Raw genomic sequence first — 19,597 nt, 5'->3', positions numbered from 1 at the left:
TGAAACCGCACAAGGTAAATTAAATTGCTTTTATATGTTGCATTAATTGATTGTTGTTGTTTTTTTAGGAAATTTGTTGATAGGGTATGGCCATCAAGGTATCACACAATGCATCATCAGCAGCAGCAACCAATTAAACCACTTTTTTGTCACAAAGATTAGTTTTAAGATGTTGAAGGTGAAAAGGTAGTTCATCAAGAATGAGGCTACTTTTAGAGCAGTGGAGCGCTTAATAGCTAGTTTTTAGCATTTACATTTGTATGAAACTGCACCATGAGGGAGTTTTTATGACCGACCTGCTCTGCCTGATGGTGCAGCTTTGTATATGATTGTGTTTGATTCACTGAAAAATAAAGAACCTACCACTGCTTTCTGTGTTTTCTGTCAAAAGGTTGATCCGAGAAACAAATGAGAAGTAGGACATAGGAACTGTTTCAATCAAGTATTTTATTTAAGTAGTTTCTAGTTCAGAAAAACTAGGCTTTGGTTGTTGATTAACTTATTAGATTTTACAGTGTACTTACAAATTTCATTTGCTACATTAAAAAAGTTGAATTTACAAAGTTCAGTGTTCCTTAATCTACTGTATTTTTCGGAATATAAACAGTTACTTTTTCCCCACACTTTGAACCATGCGGCTTATATCCCGGTGCTGTCATGGTCCGTGTTTCTATGCATTTATTTTAAGGTTTTTCTGTGTTCTGAGTCCTGAGTCTCTGTTTCTGTGTCTTCCCCGTTGATTGCTTCCCAGGTGTGTCTTGATTACCCTCCCTGTGTATTTAGTCCCACCTGTTGTCTGTGATCCTCGTCGTACGTCTATACTGTCGCACGTTTTTGCTCTCCAGTCGTACTGATAAGACGTCATGGCCAAATGAAGCCTCATGAAGCAGTGAAGCTTCCCAGCCCATTGCTTTGCTCAAAGGTTCATTACTCGGTGGTTCATTCATTCATGTCACATTTCTCACTAGTGACATCTGCTGTTGAAACTCAGATAGACATACTTAAAAAAAAATAGTAAATGCAATTTTGTCACAAAGTTTTTGTCAAACTCATGTTTAGTAACGAGAGTCAATTAAATCCTATTTAACTAATCTTTTTCAGTCTTTAAAATTATTTGTAGCCAATCCTGGTGTATGTTGACTGTCAGTAGATATTTTGTCATTGACTGACTAGACAATAGACATTTGTTTTAGTGTATTTGGAGTGCAGTGCTTGTTGGGGCAGACAGTATTCTTTGAGTTTTGATTTGTCTCCTGAAAAACTAAAATTCTTCAAAAATTCTCTTTTGACTCTCCGATCCCCTATATTTTGACTATATAGGGCCAGAATTTTACTCTTCCAACAACTTTAAGTCTGTTTCTGCTGTTCAAAACTGATATATCTTTGCAGAAGAAAGAAATATTGGGAATTTCAGGAAGGTGTGAATTTGAGGTGAAGGGGTTAATGATTTTTATTTAAGAATCTTGTGAGCGATCATCTCAAAGTCTTTCCAGATATCAGATATTTTCTTCTTGCTGGCTCCATGTCAGTCAAGTTTATTTGTGTGGCACATTTCAGCAACAATGGAGTTTCAAAGTGCTTTACATAATAAAAAAAACCACACAAATATAAAGTCACAAAATATACCATATCAACAGTTGAGAAAACCGGTAACAAACATTACATTCTGATGAGTGCCGTCATCAAAATCGTTAATACACATGAACTATAAAAGGTTTCTTTTATTTCTGCCACTGCTGAAAACAAATACTCCTTTGATGCGCGATCAAATACAATAGAGCTTTGGAGCTGACGTCACAGCGTATGACGTTTACGTTGCTCGGCGCCATTTTTGGGGTCCACAGACCAAAACAAAATAGTCAGAACACCGATGTTTCCATTGTGTTACCGACTGCAGTGAAGTTGTTTTCAAGTTGGATACTGGATATTCGCCCTCCGCGGAATAAGGGACATTCAGCTCAAGGTTGATCCGATTTATGAACGCTAATTTCGGCCAGCTGTTCTTTACTGGTCCCTCCTCAAGCGCTCGGAGTTTCACATAGGGACCGTCAATTTCCGAACACTCCTGTAAATAAATGCCTTGTCTTGTGACCAGCTGATACAAAAAAGTGGTCATTCATGCTATTACACGAGGCACACTATCCTCTATTAAAATTTTAAGCCATCCATCCATCCATTTTCTTTACACACTTGTCCCTTAGGCACCAGCACCTCTCCCGACCCCACTATCTCCAGCTAACATTCTGGGCAACAGGGGTCACCCTGGACTGGTCGCCAGTCTGTCGCAGGGCAAAATTTTAAGTCATATTCAATAATTTGATGGATGGATAAATGAAATAAATTTAACATTAAATGTTTTCTTCAGTAGCTTCCAAATTGTGTGCCATTAACTCAATCTGTATGAAATTGTTCTACTAGACTGTATAGATGAGCCACACTCACCTTTATTACATTTTAACACTTTCTATATATTTTTTTAGCTATTTCTTTAGTATTTTTCTTCAATAGCTTCTAGGTCATGTGACCTATTAACTCAAAATATGTGTGAAATTATTCTACTAAACTATATAGATTAGGCATTTTTATTCCATTTTGAGCCCTTTTTTATTTTTTAACCAAAATTATATTTTAAAAAAATATTCATAAAATCTATTACCTCAGATGATCACTTGTTAACCGTAATGTTCAATTGCATAAAATTATAGGACAGGATCTATTTCATTACATGTTCATTTACCTTGAATATGTTAACAAATATTTACTTAAATTGTTATCTATTTCATAAAATTTGTCACCTTTATTGTTTAATTACACATTAATTGTTTAAAGATGGGCTCTTTCATCTGGTTTGTGTCATGATGTGGTGAGGCGGTGGACACAAACGCAGCAGGCAGTAGACGTACTTTATGTGGATGTTATTTTAATGAACAAAATAAACGAACTAAATACAAAATCCAGGGAAAACAAGGAAATCCAAAACACAATGAAACAGGAGACAAGGGATAACAAAGGTAACAACTGGCAACGTGGTGAGCAGGGTAACAAGTTGGACTGGCAAGTTGTGACTGACAAAGACGAGCTTTTTCAGTTATAGTAGTGGGACAATGGCCTAAATCAGAAGAGTGATAGCAGGAGTGAGTAATTTGGCACAGGAGCTGGCTGAGGGCTGGGGAGAAGGTGGCACAGGGAAACTAAGGAGATCTGCTGGGAACACAAACGGGAGGAAACAGGGAACTGAAAAATACTTCTAACGCAGTGTTTCTCAACCTTTTTTGGGCCAGCGCCCCCCTAGCCTTTATCCAGGTCCCTCACTGACCCCCACCAAAAAATTTGCAGGCTACTTTGCTCTGACTATTATTTTATCATTAATATTACTATCACTATTGTAGATGTTTTGATTTTTATGCTTGTTTCTGTATTTATCATCAAAAATAATTTCCCAGAGAACAAAAAACTCATGGGAATAGAAATTATTTTCACAGGTGTTTACGAAAAATGCAATGAACATTAAAGTTAAAATTGGTAGGTCTAACAGCAGCCAATCAGAGTGGAAAAATATTCTTATTTTGTGCCATTTTCTAGTTGTTAAATATTCCACAAAATGATCAGATAAAAGATGAACAACATGCCAGTTTAAACTTTGATCTATTTGCAAAACAAAACCACTGAGCTCTGGAACATTAAAACATGGATAGAACTCCAACTACGTCAATCATAGCTCTTCTTCTCTTCAGTATTTGTCAGTTTCTGGTGGTGCAGCTCTGTGCTGCCTTCAGGAGAATGGGACATCAGAGCATCATCCATAAAACTTCACCCACACGGTATTTAGTGTGCAAACCAGAGCTTTCAGTGGAAAAACAAAAGTTCCACGTCCTTTTAATGCCGTACAAATATGAGACAGAAACATTGATTATATCTTTATATAGACCTGTCTATTGATTTATAGATTAATAGTTTTACTGGACAGAAATTACAAAGAACAAATCTGGTTCTTAATCAAATCTAATTAAAAACATGAATAAGTGATAAGTTATTTACTGTTATGATCTGTAAGATATATTTATTCTCAGTATTAGATGTGGTCTCAACAAACCCATGGCACTTCAACAATATTATTTTACTTTTTATCTGGAAATAGTGTCTGTTTATTCTTGCCATACAGTCCTTTGTATTAATTATTGCTCAAAAGGTCTTGCCATACCAGTTTATTCCTCTGTATTTACTTTAGTTTCTTAGTTTATTCTTGCATTTTGTTCTTCATTCATTTCCATTTAGTTTCCTTTGATTAGTATTATCCTCTCTTGGTTTATTGCTATGTCCACTTTAGTTTATTTCCTGTTGCTAGATTTATTTGATCATTTATTGACAATCATTAATATTCACTCATCACCTGCTGCGACGCCTAATCATCATGTGTTTCACATCATGTGTTGATTTTTCACTGTTCCGCGTCGGATTCTCTGTTTTTATGCCATAATTCACATCTAGTTCGTCGCTCCGTTTTATGTCCCGCTTCTCCTGTTTCAGAGTTCTGCGCGATGTGCGCGTCTTTATTATTTTAACCCCCTAAGGTGCAGGGCGGTCGGGAAGCGTATCGATGGGGAAAAGGCAGACTGACATAAACCTTTTAAAACAACGGAAACAATTTCGGTATTCTGATTATTGAAATTTAAAAGTGCTGTGTTGTTCTATCACCCCCGTTTCATACCGGACCACTTACAGCACCGGTGTTAACGCTATAAAATGAACGCTCTCTATCGTGGCATCATCAATGGAGGGATTTCTTTATTTAAATGGGTTCATTTTTCAGAGGGATACACAGTGAGGGTATCGTGATTTTAGCTACCAGTAGCAGGAGAACGGAGCTGCGCCAAGAAGCTAACAGAAGCTACAAACACTGAATAGAAGAAGAGCTGCTATTGATACAGTTGCAGCCAAGCATGGGGCTGGATTACTGCCGACGACATATTCGCGTTTGTAGATAGATTTTTACCCAGAATGCAAATGGAAAAAAACCGTGAGCGAAACGGTGACTGGTACTGACTAGTATATATTTTACTGAGGGAAACTAAGTTTCATATCTGCTCAAGAGCCCCCCTGGTGTTTGAAGAAAAATCCACATATACAGGTGCTGGTCATAAAATTAGAATATTGTGATAAAGTTCATTATTTTCCATAATGTCATGATAAAAATTAAATTGTCATATATTTTAGATTCATTGCACACCAACTGAAATATTTCAGGTCTTTTATTGTTTTAATTTTGATGATTTTGGCAAACAGCTCATGAAAACCCAAAATCCCTGTCTCAAAAAATTAGAATATTATGAAAAGGTTCTCTGAACGAGCAATAAAAATAATCATCTGAATCAACAAAGTAACTCTAAACACCTGAAAAAGATTCCTGAGGCCTTTAAAAACTCCCAGCCTGGTTCATTACTCAAAACCGCAATCATGGGTCAGACTGCTGACCTGACTGCTGTCCAGAAGGCCATCACTGACATCCTCAAGCAAGAGGGTGAGAAACAGAAAGAAATTTCTGAACGAATCGGCTGTTTGCAGAGTGTTATATCAAGGCACCTCAGTGGGAAGTCAGTAGGAAGGAAAAAGTGTGGCAGAAAACGCTGCACAACGAGAAGAGGTGACCGGACCCTGAGGAAGATTGTGGAGAAGGGCCGATTCCAGACCAAATTAAATTTTCATCTCCATAAAACTTTTCAGCAGATGGAAGCATGAAGCGCTCCAAAATCTTCTGATAGCTGCTGCATTGATCCTGCCCTTGATAAAACCCAGTGGACCAACACCAGCAGCTGACATGGCACCCAGACCATCACTGACTGTGGGTACTTGACCCTGGACTTCTGGCATTTTGGCATTTCCTTCTCCCCAGTCTTCCTCCAGAGTCTGGCACTTTGATTTCCGAATGACATGCAAAGTTTGCTTTCATCCGAAAAAAGTACTTTGGACCACTGAACAACAGTGGTCCAAAGTGCTGCTTCTCTGTAGCCCAGGTCAGGCGCTTCTGCCGCTGTTACTGGTTCAAAAGTGGCTTGACCTTTGACCTGGGGAATGCGGCACCTGTAGCCCATTTCCTGCACACGCCTGTGCACGGTGGCTCTGGATGTTTCTACTCCAGACTCAGTCCACTGCTTCCCCCAAGGTCTGGAATCGGCCCTTCTCCACAATCTTCCTCAGGGTCCGGTCACCTCTTCTCGTTGTGCAGCGTTTTCTGCCACACTTTTTCCTTCCTACTGACTTCCCACTGAGGTGCCTTGATATAACACTCTGCAAACAGCCGATTCGTTCAGAAATTTCTTTCTGTTTCTCACCCTCTTGCTTGAGGATGTCAGTGATGGCCTTCTGGACAGCAGTCAGGTCAGCAGTCTGACCCATGATTGCGGTTTTGAGTAATGAACCAGGCTGGGAGTTTTTAAAGGCCTCAGGAATCTTTTTCAGGTGTTTAGAGTTACTTTGTTGATTCAGATGATTATTTTTATTGCTCGTTCAGAGAACCTTTTCATAATATTCTAATTTTTTGAGACAGGGATTTTGGGTTTTCATGAGCTGTTTGCCAAAATCATCAAAATTAAAACAATAAAAGACCTGAAATATTTCAGTTGGTGTGCAATGAATCTAAAATATATGACAATTTAATTTTTATCATGACATTATGGAAAATAATGAACTTTATCACAATATTCTAATTTTATGACCAGCACCTGTATATGAAAAAAAAACACTGAATGCTCTCTGGTATTGTTCAGGGGGCCGGACCAAATGAGGAGGCGGGCTGGATCCGGCCCGCAGGCCGTAGCTTGGGGACCCCTGATTTAAAGTCTAAAGTTTACCTTCGACCAAACGCCACCCAGCCCCCCCCCCCCCCCCCCGTTTGTAAAAATGTCCGCCAGCACCCCCTGCCGCCCCCTGGGGGTGGTACCGCCCACGTTGAGAACCGCTATTCTAATACAAAAGACACTAAGAGCTAACCCTAAAACCTGATGAACTAGGAGAGAAAGATATGTGGGAAACCATAACCAAACCTACAAGGCTGATCTAACAAGAACTAAGGAACACAGAGCAAGAGAAACTAGAAGATCTAAACAAAGAAATAACCCAACTAGAATTACTAAAGAAAGATACAGACTCAGACATGGAAGAATAACTGAACCTATGGTGATCAAATTAAGAAATAAACATTACTAGAAACCCTGCAGGGAGGCTGAAATAAGAAATAACTAGAAGGATAAAATAGAATTAAACTATAGTCATTAAAGAAGGCTGGACATGGACTCAGACAAGCAAGGAAAAGCAATAATATAATTGTAACTACACTAAATACCTCTAATAATGTCAAAAGGACCATGAAGGGCTAAACTAGTGAATTAAAACATGAAGCTAAATAAAATGAAAAGCAAAACAAACCCCAAAACCCAGTGTCCTGAAAGATGTCTGATTATATAATTGTTTCCTTTAATCAAATGAAATATTTATTTAAAAATATCTTTCATTACATGTATGTTTATTGCCTGAAATATATAAATATCAAATTTTTACTTAAAATGTGATTCATTACTTCACCTGTTTACATGCAACTTGAAGTGCTTGAATCAAACGATTCATGAATCTTTAATGCATTAAAGATTCATGAATGAAAGTGGCTGAGAGAAAACAGCCACTTCCAACTGTACACATATTTCAACACAAATGGTTCCTGTTCCTCTTCAGAGCCTGCAGCCTTGCTGAGCTCCTCTCCTGGGGTTTCCTCCTCAGCCTCTCCAACTTGCTCCTCTTCTGTTGCCTCCGCTACTCTGTTTTCATTATTTACCTCTTCTGGGGTAAATAATGAAAACAGTCTCTGTAACTTGTTGATCCACCATGGTCTTGCTGTATCGCCTCTTTAATTGACGCGCCTGTCGGTCCAACGTTGTGGCGTTTACCTCGCAGTGACCCATATTCAGCACTGGAACCCAGTCAGGATTGAGCTCATCCGTTTCATATGTTGGTTTGCCTTTAAGAGGACATATCAGAACACACATCAGTATTAATACTGTAAATCTGATAACACAAAAAATCTTAAATAGTTTACTTCACAATAATGTAAGAACCTCGATGTCCACTGACAAAACTCGGACTACGCTACATAAACAATATAAGCCCGACCTAAACAAGGTTGACCCACTTAAATGAACTCAACAGAAACTGAACATGAGTATGCTCGGACAAAACCATAGCAAAAAATTATGACACAACACCTGTTCTGTTCTCCGATATGTATATTCAATAAAATCTTGAGGCTACACAGAAGCACGCGTGAGACAACGCGATCTTAGCAGGTGCTCTTTTATTTTGTCCCCGCCCTCAAACACAATACAGCACAAAGGTTCCTATCCACGGATAGCCTGACTACATCCCCCTTTCTGAATAGGATTTGTTATGAGGGTCTATGTAAGCACACGTAGAAATGTAGCCTTAAATCACACCCCAGAAAGATTCATTCTGTGGAACACCCAAAATTAACTCAGTATCGTACTAGTACTTTTCCACAGCAGAATGTGCTAGAACTCTAACTTATTACTATTTATTTATTCTACACTAACAGTGCACAAACTTAAATCTCTTTCCAGTCACAGTTCAGCATTAGAACCCAGATGTATATAAATCTCAGAACAGTAATCTCTGTAACATTTAACTTTAGCTACTAAGAGGAAGGGGTGGACTACCCAAATCCTCTACCTGAGTGTAGGGATTATTCTGCCCCATGCAGGAAACTCACTCAGTTCCTATGAACAGATGTAATCATACAGATAGGCTGGAGGTCTCCTACTCAGTGAAACTCGACCCTCAGGTGGTGGAGTCTGATGGCTAGCCTCCTGCTGGTCTTCATCTGGAACAGTTGTGTGTGTGGAATTGTGAATATTTTCTTCAGGTAATGTCTCGTGTGGAACAACAGCAGTTTCAGGTGGAACAACAGATGTTTCAGTTGCTCTAGGACTGTGTGAAAGGTGGTAGCTATTCCTTCTCAGCATGCCTCTGGGTGTCTCGATGATGTAGGATCGAGGTGAACCTACTCCAGACACTACTGTTCCTCTGGTTTGCAGATCTGTCACCCACACCTTCTCACCTGGATGTAGGAGTGACATGCTATGAGCCCGGTGTCTATGGTTGTACTTTTGTCTTTGTTTCTGTCTATAGTTGTTCTCTGCAGTCCTCAGCTTTCCTGTGTCAATATTCTGTGGCATCAGCTGCGACTGAGAAACAGGAACAGTTGTCCTTATCCTCCTTCCCATGAGAAGCTCAGTCGGACTGAATCCATTTGCCAGTGGAGCGGAACGGTAGGCCGTAAGAGCGATATACGGATCCCCTGACTTCTTAAGGAGAGTCTTGATAGTTCTGACAGCTCTCTCAGCCTCGCCGTTGCTCTGAGGAAAATTTGGGCTGGATGTTTCATGACTGAAACCCCATTCTTGTGCAAATCTTCTGAAGGAATCCAAAGCGAACTGTGGCCCATTATCTGAACGGAAACGCTCTGGTATGCCATGACGTGCAAAGATGGACTTACAGTGTTCGATCACTCCCTCAGATGTTGTGGAGGTAAGCTTTGCAACTTCAAAAAATCTAGAGTAATAATCCACAACAATCAAATATTGTTTGTCCTTAAACTGGAAAAGATCCGCTCCCACCATGACCCATGGTCTTTGTGGAAATTCAGTGGGCAGCAGTGGCTCTTTGTGTTTAGTTCTCTCCCGACAACACGTCTCGCAGGTCTCCAACAGCTTAATCAGCTCTCTGCTGAGACCCGGCCACCACACTGAATGTTTGGCCCTTTCTCTACATTTAGTTATTCCCAAGTGACCCTCATGTAGTTTTGATAGAATGTCCTTTCTGAGAGAAGCTGGAATCACTATTCTGCTACGATAAAGAAGTAGGCCATTTTGAACAGTAAGTTCACCTGAAAATGGCAGATAAGGCTGGAACCTTTTCTCAGTAGAATATTTATCTGGCCATCCTTCCACACAGAACTTTTTCAGCTGTTTGAGTATGCTGTCGTCATCCTGATGTCTTTGGCTTTCCCTCAGTCGTGGTTCCGTGGCAGGTAGACATGTAACGACTGAGTCAACATACAAGTTGACCTCCTCTTCTTGTGGATCTCCTGACTCGCTGAAGATTGGAGCTCTGGACAAAACATCAGCTTTAACAATATTTTTGCCAGTCACATGGGAAATACTGTAGGAAAATCTCATCAGTCACATTCGTAGTCGCTGTATGCGAGGAGGAAGCTCGTTTAGACTCTTCGACCCCAACAACGGGACTAATGGCTTATGATCGGTTTCGATGTGGAAACTCTTCCCAATCAGAAACTCTGCGAACGTCTCGCAGGCCCAAGTTGAAGCGAGAGCCTCTTTCTCAATCTGAGCATACCTCTGCTCCGTGTCGCTCAGAGACCGTGATGCATATGCCACTGGCTTCCAACCTGTATCAGTGTGTTTCTGGAGCAGAACTGCACCGAGTCCATACGATGATGCATCCGCTGAGACATGTGTCTCTGCATTCGGGTCATACAATGCTAGACCTGGTGGTGTTGTCAGATCTGTTTTAATGGCGTCGAAAGCTTGTTGCTGCGGTGGACCCCATGACCACGTTTGACTTCTTCAGAAGATCTCTCAAAGGTCTGGTTTTCTCTGCCAAGTGGGGAAGGAACTTCCCAAGGTGGTTCACCATACCCAGAAAGCGTCTCACCTCGCTTACATTTCTGGGGTCCTCCATGACTCTCATAGCACTCACTTTATCCGGATCTGGACTGACCCCTGATGCATCAATGATTTGTCCCAAGAACTTTATTCTGCACTTAGAAACTCAAATTTGTCATTTAGTGTTATGTTCGCTTCCTGGAGTCCTCAGTCTTTTATCGTGTTCCTGCTGTGTTGTCCCCCAGATGAGGACATCTTCCATCTGACAAAGGACTCCATCCAGGCCCTCCAGAATGCGTGTCATGCGCTTCTGGAAGTGCTCTGGTGCTGATGAAATCCCAAAGCAGAGTCGATTGTAGCAGTAGCGCCCAAAAGGTGTAATGAAGGTGGTGAGCAGGGAAGACTTCCTTGACAGTGGAATCTGCCAGAATCCAGCATTGGCATCCAATTTGGAGAACACTGTTGCTCCTGCTAGCTGTCCGAGCATGTGCTCTACTGATGGGAGAGGATGTTTTTCTCTCATGACATATTTATTCAGTTCTGTGAGATCAATGCATATTCTCACCTTGCCTGAGGTCTTGGGGAGAACCACCATAGGTGCACACCAGTCTGTTGGCTCCTCCACTTTGGTGATGACCCCTTCCCGCTGCATATGGTTGAGCTCCTCTTTAACCTTCAGCAGTAGGGGGAGGGATATCCGCCTCGGCGTTGAGAGGGAGAAAGGCTGTGCATCTGGTGACAGAACAATGTTATACTCGCCCTCCATCAGTCTGTTAATGCTCAGCATTCAGCCACGCCCCTAACTCCTCCCAACTATGGCAGACTGACTACTGACCAGCTCTCCGTCTCACGGGTCCGAAAAGCCTCTAATACCTGGGTATTACCGCAAATAAGTATTTCGAGAACTTTTGTTTACGCTGGGAGCGAGAAAGATTCGTCTAAGCTCTTAACTACCTTCATCCAGACGTTATGACCCGCTTCAGTTCATGAATCAGACATCGGAGTAGGCCTGCCGGTGTCCGAACTCATAAACCACGTCTGTTCACGGCAGCTCTTTCTCTGATTATTAACGTGCACTTGTTACCGGCTTAGATAATTTTAGCGACTAGGAATAAGTCCCAGGGTCATTATTTATCTGAACTAAAGAACGTACGAAGCCACCCAATTTACTAGGACCACAAACACTGGTTTTACAATAATCAGAAGAATTCAATCTAGTTGACTCAATTAATTTAACTATCCACCACATCAAATTAGACTTTAGTATTTTATTAGCAAGCTTTAGCAAGGGAAAAGGACATACAGCATTTCAATAAAAAATTAAGAAATTAAAACTTTTAAGAATTTATAAAAATTACTCCTACTTCTAAACCTACACTGTGTCTTAATCTAAATAGAGGCTTTGGGGGAGGCAGTATTACTCAAACCCAGATGCAGAGACGATCTTGGCAGCAGAAAACTTTAACGTCCATGGATGGAGTCCTGTCTTTGTCTTGGCAGAATCCTTTTAGAATGGATCCAAAGTTGAACTGGTGAGAATCCTCAACGAACTCAGTTCTTTATCCAAATACGATCTTTGTCTATTCCCCATGTCCACTGCAGCATCGTTGGAATCTTTTGGGTTGAGCGTGGGGCCACAGTCGAATCAGAATCACGGGTTGTGGGTAAACAGATCTTGTTCCTTCCTTGTGCAGCAAACAGTCTCATCGTCCCGGGGTATCATCACGCAGCCCTCCGTTGATTCTGCATCTCCATGTGTGATCGACTCGAACGCTGCGGAACAAAGAACCCCGATCCTTCTGTCTGGTGTCTTTTTATTCTTATCAGCAACCACACACTTTCTTTCCTCACGTGCGTTTTTCCTTGACGTCAACTGCCTTTTGGTTGGCCTCAACCTTCAGATGAACTTGCTTGTTTTTTAGAACTGAACTTTCTGAAGTTCTCTGTTTGCCCTCTGCACCTGTTTCCTTCATGCATCTCAAAAATCTCACTTCCTGTTTCTTGGACAGATGATCTCATATCCATCACCATCTTGGAGACATGATGTCTGTTCTGATGACCTAATGTCTTGGTCACCTCTGCTCTCCTTTCGGTTCCTCTTTTCCCCTAACCTATCACCTACCATCTACCTCCAAGACAACATCAGTGACCTTTACTTACAGTTACACATTTCACACCATTTCAAGTTCAATATCAAAATCACATTTATAACCTTTTAGTTTCTCTGATTTAGCATTCCTTTGTAATTTTATAATAACCACTACGTGTTAGTTACTCTTATAATCATGATGTGAGTTATTACAGACATTTCTGAAAAGAAACCAAGAATAATCCATTATTCCAATCATTTGATACCATGTTACAGTTACTTCTTTCAACCTGTAAGTACTTCCATAATTTTAAGAATAAGTGTAAATATTCTTATAATCAAACCAACATCAACCACCGTTTAAACCAATATTAATTATCGGCTTAATCATAAGTTTTCATTATTAATTTAAGTATTTTACTCTGGGTTTTATCCAATTACTCAAAATGTTTAGATTTTATTCTTTAAACCTTTAATGCCTTGAAATGAGCAATCTGAACTATTTTTAATCACTGCAGGCTTGAAACTTCCTCTTTCTTCAGGAAACCTGCTCTTCCTGTTCCATGACTCTCTTTCTGTCTGATTATGACTTTTTTGATTAAATGGAAAAAAGTAGAATTAAAGCAAAGGTTGAGGGACACTATAACAACACACACAACCAGATTAATTTTATTACCGTCTGACTCTACTGTTGAGTCTTCATGTCACCTGTGTAATCAGTTTTAACCTGTTTGTCGCGAGCTTGCCGCAACAAGATTGATTGAAAAAACATGCTATACATTTATCAATATAGGCATATTGCATATCCACAGATCGGGAAAAAGCTCTTTTAAATGATACAAACAATATTTTCTACATCAACAACACCCAGCCTGAACACGAAGTAGCTTGATAAAACGAAACGTAATTAGATGCTAACGAGGCTAACGAGGCATACACGGTAAAAAATGCAACAGTGAAAGAGCGACTATTCCCAAAGCCCACAAACTATCAATCAGAGTAAAGCCGAAGCTCTGCCGTTTCCAACAATACCAGAATCACCACGCTACGTGCAAATCTCACTGAACCAGCAGCTAAAGAAGAAAAAAAGAAATCGCTAATTTCACGAAGCGAAAAACATAAATTCAGTCCTACCTTTGCTGTTTCGTGGTCATAATCCTTATTAGACTAAATATTTCCACTTGGTTCGATAATCCATTTTCCCTAAGTACATCTCATACTGTTTTCGGCTCTGCCCAGAGCCTCTTCCGCCTCCTGGGCTTCCATATAAAAATGTAGAGGCGAACTCCGTCAATGCGTTTCCCGTCCTCTAATTGGTGAATGGCTTTAGTTTCCGTATTAATGTCAACGCCCTCAGATTCTATTGGCTCTGACGGTTCGAAAGACGTGTCAATCATCAAAATTGGCCAATGGGATCCCGAGAAACCGCCCCGCGTAAGTTTGAATATCTGTATTGAGAACTGCATGGTTTTACGCGCAGAGCGCAGACTAGAGACTCCAGGAGGAAATTTTTTTTTCAAAGGAACCCCCAAAAACAATTGTTATTAGATGTAATTACTTATCTATGACAAGTAATCATTTATTCTATAAGAATAAATAATTGAAACAGAACCTACAGAAAAAAAACTGAGAAAGTTCAAATGGCACAAATTGTGCCAAATTGTGCCAAAATGGCTAATTTGGAAGGTCCGCCTAGATTTTTATCAAGTAGTACCTCTCTAAAACTCATGTGATGCACTTTCTTTCCATGAAACTTGGCACAGTAAAAGGTCAGATTGTGTACTGTTGTTTACTACATCCAAAACATGTAGTAAACATGCTTTGAAAGGAATCTTCATATATTGAACTGGTTTTTTTTTAGGCGGAAATAGATATTTTGCTTAATTTCTGCTGTGTATCATATTAATTCACTTTCCTCAGTAACAGGCAGGGTGGGTTTTAGAGCTGTAACATATTCTCTAGAGTCTTGCCTTTATTTTGATACCAAAACAATTAAAATAAACTCTGTAGTTCTTGAGATACATTCAATTCATTTTGGGCATGTATTTTCAACCATATTTCTCAAAAAGAGGCCTAGAAATGAAGAGGTTAAAGATAACTTTATTTATTGTTATTATTAAACTAAAATCTCCAGCATGGGGAAGTGGGCTGAGCTCGACTTTTCTCGACAAGTCCTAGTCCTGTGAAAAGTTTAGGAAACTCCTGCTTCACCGCGTCAATTGAGTCTAAACTTATTTGGTTTACTCTGGCAACCAATTTTAATGCCATGGCAGCACGTCCACTCAGCAGTGATGTACATAAATCCTTCACAACATAAATGTCCTCCTTAGTACAAACACTGTTGTTGCTGAGTGTTGCTGTAAACATGCCTTTCACCTTCAATCCAGTGCCTCCCTCCTGTAGGATTTTCTTTGGTTTTTCTAATTTGCCAAATTGGTACTGAGAATACAATGTTTCTGGGACAGCAGTAACATCAGCTCCTGTATCTATTTTGAATATAGTAGGGCTGAAACGATTCCTCGAATGATTCGAGTACCTTGATTACTAAAATTCCTCGAGGAAAATTTACCTGCATCGAAGCTTCGTTAATTTATGTTTTATTAGTTAGCGCACCGTGTTCCGGCCGGGACTTTATTTGCGTTGCGCGGAGCTCTCACTTCCGCCTCTGAGTTGTTGACAAAAGCTAAGTCTCAGCGGCATAAAGTCCAATCTTCAAGATTGGCCCGTGGGGATTTTGTTGATTGATGATAATGCCCGACTTTTTATCGTTTTTGGGGAACCAATAAGCATCCTTAAAATGACTGGGGGAATGCCTGGAGTACGGCAGCATTTCTCCTCCGGGGCTGCTGGTTGAAAGCGAACGGCGGGAAGAGCGCTGAGGTGAGCGGATAGCCTGAGCAGGGCGGGCGGCTGAGTAGCTGATGCTTACCGTGTAAATGTAGCTTTACCGACGAACCGCACAATAAATTTCATATCCCGGTCTGAAGGAACGGGTGGCGGAGCGCATCGTACATGGCTGGTAGATGAGTTTCTGAGTGTGACCAGTGAAGGTGTCGTAAATATCCCGTATTGCTTCCCCCCGTGTTCGTCCCCCGGTCTAACGGTTCGTCAGTCCGCTGGTCTATTTCCTCCCCTCCACCCCATCTTACGTTCGTTCATTCGCCCTCTCCTCCCACTCCAGGCGGCATTTCCCGCATTTTCAAACCCAAAGCGTGACAGGTTAGGTGGCAAGGTGAGTTTAATTAATCTATTAAACTCACTGAAGATGAATATATAAACTAAAAGCTGGATTGTAGACATTTTTATAAGCATATTTGTGAGCCTGCTTCTTTGTTATTAAATTCAATATAATTTCAGATTTTTCTATAACTTTTCTTCTGGTTAACTTAGAAAGTGAGCTATTATTGTTACAGGTTAGTTTTCTAAACTACAAAAAAGCAACTGTTAGGGATGCTCAAATATGGAAAATTGGACTGATATTGATATCCGATAGTAACACCAGTATTATGCCAGATTTACCAATATTTCATTTTATAATTTTTTTTATCCGATTACTCGATTAATCGTAAGAATAATCGATAGATTACTCGATTACTAAAATATTCGTTTACAACAGCCCTAGAATATAGTCTTATGTTTGTCCACCAGTATGTCCGTCATCCATGGATTGACTTTCGCTTCTGCAGAAAGAGATCCCAGGAAAGTAATATCAATGTCTGTATCTGTGCTTTCTGTGGCAAATCCAGCATTCACTTCACATATTGTCTTATTTTTACAGACCCTTGCAAAATGTCCCTTTTTCCCACAATAATTGCAGGCTGCTTCTCTAGCAGGGCATTGCTGCATAGTGTGTCCTTTTGTGTCACCACATCTTCTGCACTGTGCCTTTTTATCCTGTGTTGCTTTTGTGACGATATGTTTGTGGTGCCCCTTCGGTTGTCTGGGGCGCGCGCTCCCGCTCGCGTGAACGCGGTCCAACTGCGCGCCAGCAATGTCTGACTTGAACTTAGCATGAAGCACTTCCTGTTGCTTTTTTACTAGCTCGCTCTGACGGGCTCTGTTCAACACCTTCTCTAGCGTCAGTTCAGCGTCCATTTGTAGCTGTTCTGATAATCTTTTATCTCTCAGACCCACGACGAATCTGTCCCGCACCATCTCATCATGCAAAGTCCCATATCCACAGTATTCAGCCAAACAGTGTAACGCAGTGTGAAAGCCGTCAATGGACTCACCCGTCTCCTGTTGGCGCTGATTGAATTTCGCCCGCTCAAATATAACATTCCGGCGGGCTACGAAGTGAGCATCCAGCTGTCCTTTAACTACGGTGGCCGACAGGTGCAAATGCGCAGCAAAAGAGAAAACATGCAAACAAAAGAAAAGACGCGCACAAATTAAATGCGGCAAACAAAAAGCAAATAAAATGCAGCAAACAAAAAAGAAGACACCCCCGAATGAAATGCAGCAAACAAAAAGAGACGCAAACAAAAAAGAAAACACCCCCGAATGAAATGCAGCAAACAAAAAAGAAGACACCCCCGAATGAAATGCAGCAAACAAAAAGTGTTGAAAACGGAAGTGCTCCAGACCACTAGGGGGAGTCTAACAAAAAATAGCTGTGTCCGAATTCAGGCTCTGCATCCTTTAAAGCGGGTGTTCAGAAAAGCAGCAATGGCGACAAAATAATTTTTGCTGTATTACACTTAAAATTACACAAAATTATTTTTTACAATGTTTTTAGGCGAGAATGTAGATGTATAGATCTGAAATATCTGCTCGGTTCATTAATAAATCACCTACTTCCAATATTGCTCAGACGTTTTCGGAGATGTCTTCTCCCGCTGCATTAACAGCCAGCTTCACTCGCAAGCTGTCAGCTGGCCGGGCGCTCCACGTAGATATTAAGTTAGGTAGTAGTAAAATCTTTTGGTTAAGTAAAGTATTTAATTTATTCCTGAGCAAATGGGTTTGACTGATTAAAGTTAAGCCTTCAAACATAGTTTATTTAACTGTAATGTCTTACTACCTGAGATCTGGAGAGTATTTGAAAATGAATAATATCCCTTGTATACATTAAACATTTTAGAATCAGACAGATTTTCTTTTTACTATGGAACAACCTTTATTACAAAAGGTGAAGAATAATACAGAAATAAAGAGTAAAAAACAACTGAGTCCGTTTTTTTCCTTCGCTGCTCTGTGCTTCACGTTGTCACGGTTGCTAAGCAACATAACGCCGAGATGGAGGCTAGGCAGCTAGCCGGAGGCTACAGCTTCTCTCTTCTGGTCGTCCATATTCGTGGCCTTCGAAGGACCCGTCTTCTGTAGATCGGGCCGTTTCTCACATAGACATAATAAAAGGACAGACGCCTAATGGACCGCTCTCGTCTTATCAATACATACTTAAGTATATAAACATAAATAAATAATCATTAATACTGAATAATATACATTAGGCTATGCATGATTATGCACATGTGGCCTATGTGGTTTTGGTGGCTTCTATCGGTGTGGTAATGAACGACAAGGAGCTGCTCAAGTTGGCATCAGCTGTTTCTTTAATTCTCCATCTGCATTTCACAGAACGGGCATGGAGGTAAGGTCAGTCTCTGGCATAAAACAAGCTCCTCGTCAGTGATCCTCGTGGCTCTGAGGATTACCCATAATACAGTAACCACAATAAAATAATTTAAAATTACAGTGATCGTATAGTGGATTTTGTTTTACAATAAAAGGACAACCAGTGAGTCTCCTTTTTAGAGAAAATAAAGTAACTAATTAAAATGTTCTGAAAAATAAAATAAAATGCTGACATTTTATTTACTGGATGCCATTTTTATGTTTTAGTTTATATAACCTTGCATTTTAGAACAGTGCAGAAACATAAATTAACCACATCATTGTATAAAACTGTTAATATAAAACTCAGCGTCATGCTAACCATCTGCTACAGGAGATTTGGTAAAACATACCTGCATTTCACAGAACGGGCATGGAGGTAAGGTCAGTCTCTGGCATAAAACAAGCTCCTGCAAGGAGGAGCCATAATGTTACCACGTGGGAAATTCCCACTGCACTTTCCCACGAACTAAACATTCTCAAACACGACAAAAACGACATAATAACAGAACTAGCGTGACCCCGACCGAACATATTTCAACAATATGCAAAAACGACAACCACAAACGCACTTCACAAAATGCATTAATAATATTTCTTTAACACATGGCAGAGACACGTTACCTCGTCAGTGATCCTCATGGCTCTGAGGATTACCCATAATACCTCGCTCTTTCTAGGGTGAATGCAATACAACTTTTTACCAGCAGATGGTGCATTTTAGCAGGATTTAACCTCAACCATTTTAACTATGTTACATACACCCCCCTTAAATTCTGCTAAAATGGGGTTGCATCAAACAAGCACACACAGCACTAAAATAAAAGCGCGATAAAGAGAGCACATAGTTGTCACATCAGTTCAAAACTTCCCCTAAGGAATAATGCTAGCAAGAGTGTGGCCAATACTCTCACCAACACAGACCCAAAAGATGCCATTTACACCTTTTGATATTCAACCGTTGCTCTATAAGGCAATCACCGAGAAAAAAAAAACCCCCAAAAAACTTTGAATTAACACAAATCTACCCAGCAAACATTGTCTTTACAAAGGAAAACAGAGAGTCCACAGTCGACATTGAATCATCCACAACCTGTTCATTCATTTCACATATAAGTCTGGCCGGAGGCTTAACAGGCCTACCCGACCTAGTGCATAGCCGAGAAGGCTGAGTGCAAATAACATCAGTTGCGGGCAAGTCCAG

At 40.4% G+C, this 19,597-nt stretch overlaps 2 protein-coding genes across 2 annotated transcripts in view; one reads left to right on the top strand and one right to left on the bottom strand.

The window, feature by feature from the left end:
* Positions 1-19,597, top strand: part of LOC106908529 (voltage-dependent T-type calcium channel subunit alpha-1H-like) — a 290,955-nt gene that overhangs the window by 34,036 nt on the left and 237,322 nt on the right. The gene's annotated exons all lie outside the window — the stretch shown is intronic.
* Positions 1-19,597, bottom strand: part of LOC148161024 (uncharacterized) — a 44,164-nt gene that overhangs the window by 20,652 nt on the left and 3,915 nt on the right. The window contains exon 3 of the mRNA XM_088007171.1: positions 11,254-11,420. Coding sequence (XP_087863297.1) covers positions 11,254-11,420 — 167 coding nt within the window. The remainder of the gene's footprint in view (positions 1-11,253; positions 11,421-19,597) is intronic.

Source organism: Poecilia mexicana, unplaced genomic scaffold (genome assembly GCF_051168715.1).
Source record: "Poecilia mexicana isolate PSO_F unplaced genomic scaffold, ASM5116871v1 scaffold_1, whole genome shotgun sequence".
Taxonomy (NCBI): domain Eukaryota; kingdom Metazoa; phylum Chordata; class Actinopteri; order Cyprinodontiformes; family Poeciliidae; genus Poecilia; species Poecilia mexicana.
Note: the sequence above shows the minus strand (reverse complement) of the source record. Positions and strands in the feature narration are given on the sequence as shown.